Consider the following 13069-nt stretch of genomic DNA (forward strand, 5'->3'; position numbering starts at 1 on the left):
TAAATAATAGCTATAGAATACAATGTATACATTAAGTCAGGTAACTTATAAAACGAGTTATAATAATTTTCACCAATTAAAAATATCTATGATTTATGAAATAAGATCTTTCATCAGGTACAAACAAATACATAATTTATATATTAAATTATCCATGGTTCACTCAAATTTGAAACATAAGCAAATATAAATCAACTTAGTACATTAACAAAGACGGTAGTATACTAAGCTCAAAATCCATCTTAAAATTATATTGAGTTGATGACCACCTTTTAAACTATTTATGCTAAATAATTTAATAAAAGATTAATCAAGCGAAACATATCCTTAGTGTGGAAACTTTAATTTCACATATCCATTTGCTATTTTAAAACAACTTATCTGATTATAAAATAAATAATCACTTAAAATAAGTAGGCGAATACCTTCATGTTTATCTTTTTCTTTTAGCTAAGAAAATAATTGCTTTGAATGTTGTAAAGGAAATAAAATCTTTATAAATAATTTTTCAATAACAATAAAATGATTTTGACTCTATTTGACACGAAATTACATCTCGTAACAAAATTGATATATAATTCTAGACTTTCTATTTTAGAAAAATTGCTTAAAGAGAAACTATAATTTTATGAGATACATATTTAAAAAAAAATTACAAATCCAATTGACTACAAAATTATTGAAGAGGTTATAAAGTTTCACCGAACCAAATTAAATAGTTTCATAATCGTCATATATCATGATATTTATCCAATTTTATTTAGAGGTATCTCATTATTTTTTTCTAACATACTTCCTCATAATCTATGATATATATTTTTGAATGACAAGGTGATCGCCACATGGTGTCCGGTTGTGACAGTCGGGTGATAAAAATATAGATCACATATTTATAATCGAAATCTCATATAAGATATTTATTTGAATCACTAATTATGAAATCTCATTGTAATATATTAGTATTATTAACTATTTAATTCATTTAATAAGCTTTGGAGTCAAATAATCATAGAACTAATAGAGGTGCTGGTATGTAAGAAGTCAAAAACTTTTGCAGGTAAAAGTAAGATCTTTACCCTATTTGGTTTCAAGCACACCTCCAGAACTTGAAACTTTTATAGGTAAATATGAATTACAAGCTTTGAAGGTAAATAATAAAAATAACTTACAAGAGAAAAGGCTCTGTTTGGAGTAATCTTCAACCATATAGTAGGTGCGGTGGCGGCTCAAACAATTAGGATTTTGGACAGAGTACTTTCGTGCTGATAACGTGTTGTGAAACTAGCCTAATAGCAAAAGGAATATAAAGAACAATATGGAGAAAGAGATTGATCTTATTGATTGAGATGTAGGGGCGTGAATTTCTGACACGACCCGAAAACCCGACACGAACCTAACACGAAATTCGTGGGTTTAGGTTTAGTCTAAACGGGTTCGGGTCAGTTTCAGGTTGAACCCGCGAACCCGTTTAGGTTAACGAGTCGGGTTCGGGTCAACCTGGTCGGGTTGGCGGGTTGACCCGCTTAACACATTTACACTATATTATATTTTTTACAATATATTGTATGTTATAAATTAAATGGGGTGTGTATTTTATGCAATGATTATAACTTAAAAAGAGAAATTAACATAGATTTTATAATTTAAATATGAAATTATTATATACATTTGTGTTTTTTAAGTAAAATTTTATTTTAATATATTAATTTAGAAAAAAAATAAAAAAATTCGGGTTGAACGGGTCGTGTTCGGGTCAACCCACGAAACTTCGGGTCGTGTTCGGGTTCTATTGTATGATACGATTTTCGAGTTCGGGTCGGGTTCGGGTTTGTGTAAAATTTTCGGGTTCGGGTCGGGTTGAACCCGCCAACCCGCGAACACGACCCGTTTAGCACCCCTATTGAGATGTCTATTACAAGAGATATCATCATCATCATCATACTCAGTATATCCCACCAATAGCAAAGCTAAGGTAGGGTCTGAGGAGGGTGAGATGTAGACAGCCTTACCTCTACCTCGTAGGAATAAAAGACTATATATAATTGAGAAAAACTTGTGGAACAAGCCTAATCTATTTTAGGTGTTGATAACCACATTAATAATAAATATATTCATAACAAGGTTTTATATAGAAATAACAAGAAATTAATTAGGAAACTTAATAAAGAAATTGTAAAAAAAATTACATTTTCTTAGTATTACAATTCAAAAACCATTTTAAAATAGTCCGTGAGCCTCCTATTGCAGATGGTCTCATACATCGTACAAATGACACAAATTCAAATTATAAAAACACATGAATATATGAATATGAAACAACACAAGTTAACTAGTTAATCATCATCTTTATGTGTTCACAAACCTGCAATTCTTCCTAACTTCACCATCAACATAAGTCTCAGGATTTGTAATATTTCCCAGTTTCACCATAGACTCAGAAAACTGTTCAAAAAAGGCTATTGCATTTTCTGCATATTGCTTGACAAGCTTCCTTGTTTGGACTCCAAGAATGCTAGAATAGAGTTCTTGATCAGAATTAAGAAGACCTTCTCCTCTAAGAAGTATGTGGTAATACGAGTTGTCGAAAAGATTAGGTGAAACATAATCCATTGCGGCTTCGTTATTGTCTCCTCCTCCTGCAGCCGGGCATGTTGCCTTTAAAGTTTTGAGGTGTGATTCCGCGATATCACCCATAGTTGAAGTTGCTTGGTAATCTCCGTAGATTCTTTCTCGATAGTTTGTACAACGCGCCATCCCGATTGTGTGAGCACCTTGTACATGTTTTGATCATTTCATAATGTTATAAACAATGCTTGTTCAAGTTTAAAGAATTACTAGCATGAGCTTAATGCACAAGCATATTTAGTGTCAAATATATATTTTCTCACAATATTGTTTAAAAATTAGCAAATATGGATTTTAGTATTCCAAATTATGACTCATTGGTCGATAATAATCCATACTAGTAATTAAGGGTAATTTCACTTTAGCATAAAAATCACTTGGTCTGCCCCTAACTTTCATTTATGTCGTTTCAAAACAATTTACAACATTCTGATCGGCTAAACATCAATCCATTAGTTGTTTAATTATGAGGGGCGTGGACGTCCTAACAAATAGTGTTTATTTGATGTGCTTCTATTGTTTAAAGTTGTAATGATATGGTGTTTAAGGGTTTGTGATTATTAAAGAATTTTTATGTATAACACAAACACTAGGAACTAATTTCAAAAGTGGGTGGCGGCGCAACTTGTTGCCCGACTACCTGCCATTGCTTTGTAATTGCCCTTTTTCGTGTGGAATGATATTGATATATAAAAAAAAAACCCTTGAAAATGTAACAATCAGATAATGACTTTCAAAACACAACCCGGACACACGCCCTTCGATTTATACATTTACAAAAGTTCTCTTACCAGAAAGTGCCACCATATCGGTGACCGAGAGGCTTTGATACATAAACTTAGCAATGATCGATAGAAGGCCGTCATTCGCACCAGGAATATTCGATTCCACAAGCGAAAAGCTAGCCGTTTTCGAGTCTTTTCTTCCAGCCGGGACATGCCAATAAGGTCCACCAACCTATACCCAAAGTAACATAAAACAATATCATTAAAATAAACAACTTTTTATTGCTAGATTACTAGCATGTCAACTTACCAACACAGTTGCATCTCTTGCAGCATATGTAAGAATATCAGCACATGAAACTGTGTTAGGACACTCAGATTCAAGCTTGTTCTTTATCCTATCAATGATTTCAAAACCTTTCAAAGCATTTAAATTAGTGGGAGCATTCTTTTCTCCTTGTAAAGTGAATGTGTCATCTAGCAACACTGATCCATCACAACCCTAGATTAAATCAAGAAAGATTAGAGAAACGATTGTGTTTCGATAGTTAAAAACCAAATCATTAGCTTCGAAACGGTATTAAAAAAGGAAAAAAACCATCTTTGAAACTAAATCTATGACTGGTTTGGAGGGTTTCTAACCGAACCATGAACACACCTGCACGAAGCAGTCATGGAAGTGTAAGCGTAGGATCAAAGCGGCATTTCTGAGATCAGATAGCACAGCACACTCCATTTCTTTCCTAACAATGGCTTCTGCATTTGGGCAAGAAGACTTGTAGTAATCTAAAGATAATGGTGGGTCAGCTGCATGCATGAATTTGAGGCAACATATGGTGAAAAATGAAAGAATGAAGATGGTTGATATGATTTGCATGGTGTTTGTTTGATCTTGATTTAGAGTTTCTTGAGTGGTAGTTAATGAAAAATGGTTGGGACTGAGGCTATATAAGGGTGATAATATGTGGCTTTTAAATGTGAAAATGTGTTTTTAGTCAAGAGAGGATGGAACCACTCTTGGTTTGGTTGGTGGGCATTCTTTAACCAAAAGTTACAAGTTGTTTGGTCACAAAAGGAAATTTGGGCAAGGCAAGTTACCAAATTTTTATTAATTTGATTATATGAGATCTTTAGGTTTTACCACTTCAACTTTTCTAACAGTGTTAAGTTCTCGCATTTCCACTTGAAACGAATTATGTGAGGGTGTGCGTGTGACACAAGTTTTGACCTCGCCCGACACGAAATCCTTATATGATTCGCTGAGGCGTTTGTTTGCTCGATGTAGCGTGGGTCCCACACGGCCGCACCTAGTTAAGAGGCTGGGCTAGTTTAAAATCGGGTTTCAATTCTAACAGGTAAAAGTAACTTTTATCACATAACACCAGACCGATACCTTCACAATATATTTTCTCATCCACAAATTTGAAGAAATAAAGCATTTAAAAGAAACATAAATTTTTGGTGAAAATGATTAAAAATAGTAAAAACCAATTTGCTAATGTGAATGAGCAAGATTGGCTTCTCTTGCACACTTGTTGACACTTCACGCATGTACCAGCTCACAAAACAAAGTACCACAAGTTTAAACAAACAAACAAACCAACTCAAATTCAACCTCCAACCCGAAACCCGTAAACCCATATCAAAACCCGGTTCGGTTTGGTTCGGTTCTGCTCATGTCAATAATCGGATTTTTCAATAAACTGATCAACACTAAGAGATCACAAAAAGTACCAACTCCTTTAGATAGTACAGATATTACAAAACGGAAACATAATCTTGTCTGCTCGGTTTCTACAATATGAAAAAGTATCAAAAACTTGAACTCATGAGTCATGTATATAATTCAGAATCCAGATAATGATTTGTATGACCAAACCTCAAACCTTCATCTTCACCATTAGCATCAATCCTAACTTCCACGCCACACAACACATCCTTAAGCAACAAACCTTTAACCACTGACATAACCGACCCACCGGATTCAGGCCACGATACACAGAGAGTCGCCTTTATGTTCTTCATCTGGCAACGACCCAGCAGAGCAGCACCCAGCCCTTCTACAACACTTCCTGACGGGAAATACTTGACGTTTTTCAAAAGCGGGACTCCGTTTCTTTCCACTGAGGTTTCCAGCTTCATCGCAAACGTATCATCAGTTGAAATCCTACCACGGAAGTTACGGCTTTGAACAGAATCCAGGATCAAAACCCGCTCGGGAATAATATGTTCGCCAATGAGCGTTTTAGCAATGGCGTGTGCTCGCTCTGAAGAAACCGCGTACTGGAAGTTGGCAAGAATCACGGATTTGTTACCGTGGTTGATGGTGTACAAGTTGCATGATTTGTCTTTAAGAGAGGGGTCAACGGAGTTTCCGGAGGATGGTATTTCGGGTAGGACAAGGGTTCCGATTAACGTTTTGGGGGATATGTGGTGGAGTAAGTAGAGAGATGGAGTGGAGATAGCGATTATGAGGAGAGAGGGTCGAAGGGCGGTTTTGGAATTTGGATGGGAGAGTGATGTGAAGGGAGATGGTAGGGGTGGTGCGGGTGGAGTGAAGTTATTGAGGTCTTCTAAGAAGAACCGTGAAGGAGGTGGTAATTCGGTTAGCACGTCTTCCATGTCTTGTTTTGATTGTTACCTTAAGAGTCATACACGGAAAGATGAAAAAGCTCAGAACATTATTCTACAAAACTAAAACTAAAAAACAAGCACCAAACACTATTCTCCAAAATTAAAACTAAAAACGGGCTAAAATTTGTTATCCAGAATTGATACCTTTAATGTATAAATTAACTTTAATCTTCATCATCTGGTTCTATCAGTGGAGTAATAACTAATTGATCAGTAGACTAAACTAATATGGAGAGATTTTCGATAGTTAAATCGTTATATCATCGTTTACTGTTTAACTGTTGAAATATTCAGAAACACTTGGTTAATCATCGTTTACTGCTTAATCACATTTTAGATCGTACACACTAAACTATACATTGCACATAAATGGTAAAGAGCAATAACAAAAGCCCTAATCTTCTTTAAACAAATAAACGCCTAATCAAAATAAAATATTACCTTGTCGGAAGAAAATGCAGTCGAGAGAGGGAACACAAGTTTACAGTACCACCGGTGCGGTTACTGCAGTGGAGGGGCGCTGCCACTACACATCAACAGTAACCGCACCAGTGGTACTGGTAAACTTGTGTTCCCCCTACTGGCTGCATTATCTTCGGACGAGGTAATATGTTATTTTGATTAGACGTTTATTCGTTGAATAGAAGATTAGGGCTTTTAATCTTTTAGTAATGCTCTTTACCGATTATGTGCAATGTTTGACTCAAAGAGTAACTTTCTCAAAATGTGGTCAAGTGAACATTTGCCCAATATATATATCTTTCAAAGTTTATTTAGATTCAAAATCTCTCGGTGCCTTCACCATCAGCAGCAGCCAAAAGCATTGATTAACCAAGTGTTTCTGAATCTTTTAACGGTAAACAATGATAAAACGATTCAATTAACGAAAATCTCACCATATTCATTTAGTCTACTGATCAATTAGCTAATAATTAATTAATTAATTACTCTACTGATAGAAGCAACCAGATGAACACTAACTAAAATGGTCCAGAAAATCTTCAATCTGAGCCCTATTTTTCTTGCTGCATTTACAATTGTTTTCAAAACAAGTTCCATAACAGTTATAACTAGTTACAAAACGTATCCTTCTACTCTATCAATCATAGCACACAATAAACCCTAAGAAAAAAGTGAATATACAGATTTCTTGCACAGAAAGAAACACGAAATTGTGCGTGAAAAACAGTAGAATTGAAAGAAAACACACCGATTACAATTTAGTGACGAAGATTAGTAAAAACTACAGCGGTGAAGTTGAACTTGCGTTGGCCGGAGATCTGATTACTGAGTGATATGCCTGCTCAAATTGAAATCGGTATTCTCTTCTTTGGTTGTCGTCTCTTCTTTAATGCATTTTCATTAAAACATAGACGAGCCGGACAACAAGCTGCACGCTACTCCATCTAAATAGCAAACCATATCCTGCTAAACACAAAAGGTAGTGTTTGGTATGCAGGAATGAGAGGTGGAATGGAATGGATGATTACGAGGGAATTAAGAAAAGGGTGTTTGGTTGGTCAATGAAATAGAATCACCCATCCCAAAATACATTCCATTCCCTCAAAATCATTCCTTCCACCCCCATGTTTTTTTCCATTCCATCCCCTCTTACACCATTCATCAATAACACCACAATCCACCACCTTCGCCACAACCCACCACCACCACCCACCACCAATGCCATCGCCGCCACCCGCCACCACCTCACCCCGATAGCCACCGCCGCCGCCACCGACTCACCACCGTTATCACCCACAGCTGCGACCAACCGCTAACGACACTCGCTGCCACCGCCGCCCACCACCATCGTTAACGCCACCACCAACCGCCGCCACCAACCGCCACCTCTGCTGCCACCCACCACCAACGACCACCTTGCCACCACCACCACTCGTTGTCGTCGCCGCCGCACCGCCACTCGCCGCCACCACCACCACCCATCCCCGCCGCCGACACCCACCACCGCCACCTATAACCACCCACAATCATTACCACCGACCACCACCACCACCACCAATCACCGCTGATTTTATTACTCCGTTTTTCTTGCCTACCGAATATACAATAATAACTCATTTCATTCACACATGGTAATCAAACAAGACATGGAATGGTAATGATCCATTGCATTCCCTCGTCCATTCCATTACCTCGTCCATTTCATTCCTTCGTTCATTCCATTACCCCATACCAAACAGATTCTAAGGTGTAAGTTTTACTTTTAAACCTTCTAAATAGCAAACTAAACACAAAATTCTCACGTGTAAGTTTCACTTTCAAACATTTCGACTATCGGTCCAACCTTTTACTTATTTTACTTCTAGTGGTCCCCGTAAAAAAAATTAATGGAGTTAAAATAAAAAATCGAAATTACGAATAGATGTTTTAAGGTTTTTTATCAGAACGACGATACGAGTCGGTTGATGTAAAACTTAACTCGAAACGGTGCTTCAAACAACGAAAACGATGCTTCAATTCGAGTGTTTAAACTTCCAATTAACAAAAAATCAAGTCGTTTGGAGCACCGTTTCGAGGTAAGTTTTACATCAGTGGACCCGTATCGTCGTTCTGATCAAAAGCTCTGAAACATCTATTTGTAACTCAAAAAAAAGAAAAAAAAAAAAAAAAAAAACCCTTAACGTTTTAACGGAGAACCGGTGGAAGAAAAACAGGTGAAAGGTTTGACTGACTGGGGAATATTCAAAAGTGAAACTGTCAACGGCTAATGACGTCTACTAGGGATTATGTTTAAATATGGTGCTTTTGTTCCCTAAATCATGTTTAGAGGGCATTACACATTATGCATTGAAAAGTTGTGTATTAGGGATAGTTTAAGTTTGTGAAAGCTTGTGTTTTGAGGAAAACTCGTTTAATAAACGAGTTAACTAGTAAGTCACTTGATGACATCTACATGGACCTCACACTTGGATGTTTACACTCATAGTGTAAGGTTCATTGGGGAACACTAAAAAAGTGGGGAACGGTGGGGAACCAACTCAAACGAACTCCGATTGGACTCATTCCAGCGGCGTTGAAACCGGCTCGTCGAACCCTAACTAGGATCTCTTAACCCTAAACCCTAAATTATAAACCCTAAACCCTAAATATATTAGGGTTTGGCTTTTAGGGTTTAGCTTTAGGGTTTAGCCTTAGGGTTTAGCTTTATGGTTTAGGGTTTAGCTTTGGAGTTTAGGGTTTAGCTTTAGGTTTAGCTTTAGGTTTAGCCTTTAGGGTTTAGCTTTTAGGGTTTATAGTTTAGATTTTATGGTTTAGCTTAGATTTTAGCCTTATTTTTTAGCTTTAGGGTTTACAGTTTAGGAGTTAGGATTTAGGGTTTAGGGTTAAGAGATCCTAGTTAGGGTTCGACGAGCCGGTTCCAACGCCGCTGGAATGAGTCCAATCGGAGTTCGTTTGAGTCGGTTCCCCGTTGTTCCCCACTTTTTTAGTGTTCCCCAATGAACCATCCCCTACACTCATATCCTAAAAAGATTTACATATGATGATTACAAAGGAGATCCAAATAATAAACCCGATCAACATCCACAAGCAAAAAGCTAAATGGATTAATAAGTTACAGCGTCTATTGAACCGAAAATTTAATGTTACATGAATGAAGTTGATCCACCAAAACCACCAAGATTCCTTGATGATATAACAAGTCGGCGAAAACAAGAAAAAAAAAAACTATCAACAAACCGAAGACAAGTCACCAATTGTCTGTGAACCAGAAAAACGAAAGTTGACTTTCTGTAGCGGCTTTTGACCGTTATCTATATAAGTCTGTTCATTAACATAAGACTATGCAGGAACTCAATTTAGACATCAAGTTTAAGGTTGATGTGACAAAATATCCTCCGCCTGCAAACGAACACAAAATTATAACGCGCCTAAACTAAATTTAAGGATGAATATTTGCATTACCTTAAACTAAATTGGAATGAGAGATCAATCTTCATGTTCTTTATCACTATCTGAATCTGCAAATATGGCAACGCAAGAAGAAAAATTCAACTTCTGATTTTCCTAACGGCCATATTTTAATTAAATAAATAAAAGATTAATGAAACGTAGACTTGTAAGTCAAACGTGGAACATTATAACTTACCAGAACGAACATCGTCACTGAGTTTGCCTCTATCTTGAATTTGTTTAACAAGCATGCGATACATAAGTACCCACCAATACACGTGAAGAACAAGCAAGCAGTAAAGAAGCGTGTTGAACACGTAGTAGTAGAGCGGGCCCTCCTTGATATGCTTCTCTTTATCCAAAGTCATAACTACTTCATAACTGAAATTTTTAAAAAAGAAAATAAAAAGATATTATATTATTATCAATTTATCATAGAGGCGCGTTCAATACATAACCAATTTATAGTAGAGAATTGCAAGAACGGTCTGAACGGTATCCAAGTGCTTATGCCGTTATCGCAGTTGTCTACTTAAAATTGGTTTTGTAAATGGAAACGGATATAATATCGTCTAAAAGGATGTTGGTTATCATCTTCTTTCTAACCTTGTACTCCACAATATCCAAAATGGGTAATAAATAAGGCGAAGAACCACCCACGATATTACAAACACAACAAATGAAAAGCTTGCGAGTCCTTCCGCACCGCTGTATTTAGACATCTTGCCTACTTCAAGAAACACATCACTTGCATCATGAAGAGCTAGAATGACCGAACCCGCACGAGCAAACCTACACAAAATAACTATATAAATGAATACATCCATTTTAAGCTATGCAGTTAATGCGGTAAAATATCGGATATCGGTCAAGAACCAATATTTGAGATATTGGTTATCGCGGTGGGACATCGGTAATTTTAATATCATGCAGAATTTATCTACATAGCAATTTAACACTAACAATTCAGTATACTCTCCTACCGTTAACAGATTAACCTTTTGCAACTTGCAAAACACTAACAATTGTAGCAAGTAGGAACTGATTAAGACTTAAAACACCAACATTTAACACTAACGATTAACAGTTGAGACTTAAAACACTAATAGCAGCAATAAGAAGAAAGACGAATGGTAGAAGTAAGAAGAAAGGTACTATAATCGGGAAAATCGGTGAGATATCAGTCAATATCACCAATAATATCGATACCGGTATTCTAACCAATATTTTACATGGGGACCGATAACCGATAATCGGTGATATATCACCGATATTAATTGCATAGATCTTAAGTTTCTATATAAATAAGAAAAAAAACAAAAATACCTGCATATATAAGACATTGCAATGAGAATTACGGTCGCAAAATGATGGCCCATTGACACACCAAAATCAGATCTTTTTGTTTCCCAGAAAATCAAAGCGAAGATGGAATACGTGTAGAATCCACCAGTGTACATGTACAAACCTTTCAATTTTAACCTGAAAATTCATTATCCATTATCGAAGATTAAGATTATTATTATTATTATTATTATTATTATTATTATTATTATTAATTATTGTTGTTATTAATGCAAAGTATTAATTGTGTAAGATAACGGAGAGCTTACTTCATTTTCTGGTCGGGCCATCTCTGGTCACCGGGACCTAACCAAAAATTGTTTGTGTTAGTGAACCATGGCTCATTATACGTTACAGCCAGGGCTAGGACTTCTGCCGAAAGATAATAGATGCATTTCCAAGCGGACTCTTTGAATTTCCGTATCTTCTTATTTCTGTCATCTGTCTCAACATCCAGCTTCTGGTGATCCTTATCGAATATTAACCACCTACCTACACGCTGCAGCATGTAACTCGATCATGAACAAATACTTTATTTATTCCATGATATTCTCAATATAAAAGGAGGGTCACCCAATAAATAGGAGATTCGTGACAAAAATATTGCACTAGATACAATGGTGTGTCACCTAGGGACCACACTAACAACCTTCTAACAAGTATACACAAGAGAAAAACTATAGATACATTCAAATTAATTTCTTCTATTTATAACAGTTATATATAAACCTCATCCGACACTAGCAAACTAAAAGGGGCTCAGGAAAACGCATCAGGCGCTTAAGATCACAAGGAGGCTTACATGTAACACAAACGTGAGAGGCGCAACTTCTGGTTGTAAATAAAACTTATTTGATTGTACATTGACCAACGCCTCGGCTTATGTGGTATCAATGTATCCTAAACTCTTGGTTGTAAACAAAGCTTATCATACATTCATATTTACATCAAAAACACTAAATCTGCTTGCAAAAAAGTACTGAAACCTTCTTGTATACTACACAGGATAATCCACTTGCAACAATCTTTAGCATTCACATATTCAAATCAAGACTACTTCATTAACATTCTACAACACCATAAATCAATCCACTTTATTCCAAAAAACTCAAAAATCTACTAACTAGTCAACAATCAATAACAAAAACTAATTCCCCTGTTGACTTTCAATAATCAAACCACTTAATACAAATTCAATTATTCAAACACATTCAGCAGAATAGATTCTTGAAAAAGACACACACAATCAACCAACTGAATCAACCCCAGATGAAATTTCAACCCAAAAAGCAAAAAAGAGAACAAAAGATGAAAACTTTACCTCAAAAAGGAATCTATCAAGAAAAAAGCGAACAGTTGGGAAGAAGATTGCAAACACAGGAAGAGCTGCAAAATCCCCATATGTTGGGAACGATTCATGTTCCAAATCGATCGAATTTAAGGTTTCGACTAAACCCATATCGGAATCGAGAGTTGCAGTTGATTTGTGTTGCGAGTGTTTGTGACTCTGATGGGTTTGCAAGTGGATTTATTCGAGGTTGTCAATGAACCATCACAGGAGCAAAAGTTTTACAAACGAGTCCCTCAAGTTGTTTATTTTGCATTTAGCGCTTTTTCTCAATGACTAGATGCAGCGAGAACAAACACTGGACACTGTCAGGATTTGCATTATTTGGTTATTAACCCTAAACTAAACTGAAGTCATCGGTTAATCTGTTTTATTAACTAATCGGTTTTCGATGGTTTATTTGGTTAAATTATCGGTTTTCGGTTTGGTTTGGTTAATTGCCAAAACTAAACCTTGGCTACATTTTTTTCTTAGAAATATA

The 13069-nt window shown here is 36.2% G+C and overlaps 3 protein-coding genes across 3 annotated transcripts; all 3 read right to left on the minus strand.

Moving 5' to 3' along the window:
• Positions 1–2162: 2162 nt before the first annotated feature.
• On the minus strand, positions 2163–4270 carry LOC110894497 (peroxidase 11). Its single transcript, XM_022141719.2, has 4 exons — positions 4009–4270; positions 3661–3852; positions 3417–3582; positions 2163–2771 (listed from the first exon to the last, which is right to left on the minus strand). The coding sequence occupies exons 1-4, from the start codon at positions 4225–4227 to the stop codon at positions 2347–2349; spliced, it is 1002 nt and encodes a 333-aa protein (XP_021997411.1). The 5' UTR covers positions 4228–4270; the 3' UTR covers positions 2163–2346.
• A 759-nt stretch (positions 4271–5029) lies between these two features.
• Positions 5030–7451, minus strand: LOC110894498. Its single transcript, XM_022141720.2, has 2 exons — positions 7195–7451; positions 5030–5991 (listed from the first exon to the last, which is right to left on the minus strand). Exon 2 carries the CDS (start codon positions 5970–5972, stop codon positions 5184–5186), a length of 789 nt encoding a protein of 262 aa, XP_021997412.1. The 5' UTR covers positions 5973–5991; positions 7195–7451; the 3' UTR covers positions 5030–5183.
• Positions 7452–9487: 2036 nt separating this feature from the next.
• On the minus strand, positions 9488–12797 carry LOC110894499 (LAG1 longevity assurance homolog 3). The gene is made up of 7 exons (XM_022141721.2): positions 12562–12797; positions 11510–11739; positions 11223–11378; positions 10503–10688; positions 10093–10277; positions 9909–9964; positions 9488–9845 (listed from the first exon to the last, which is right to left on the minus strand). Exons 1-6 carry the CDS (start codon positions 12697–12699, stop codon positions 9933–9935), a joined length of 927 nt encoding a protein of 308 aa, XP_021997413.1. The 5' UTR covers positions 12700–12797; the 3' UTR covers positions 9488–9845; positions 9909–9932.
• Positions 12798–13069: the final 272 nt, after the last annotated feature.

This window comes from Helianthus annuus, chromosome 12 (assembly GCF_002127325.2).
Source record: "Helianthus annuus cultivar XRQ/B chromosome 12, HanXRQr2.0-SUNRISE, whole genome shotgun sequence".
Lineage (NCBI taxonomy): Eukaryota > Viridiplantae > Streptophyta > Magnoliopsida > Asterales > Asteraceae > Helianthus > Helianthus annuus.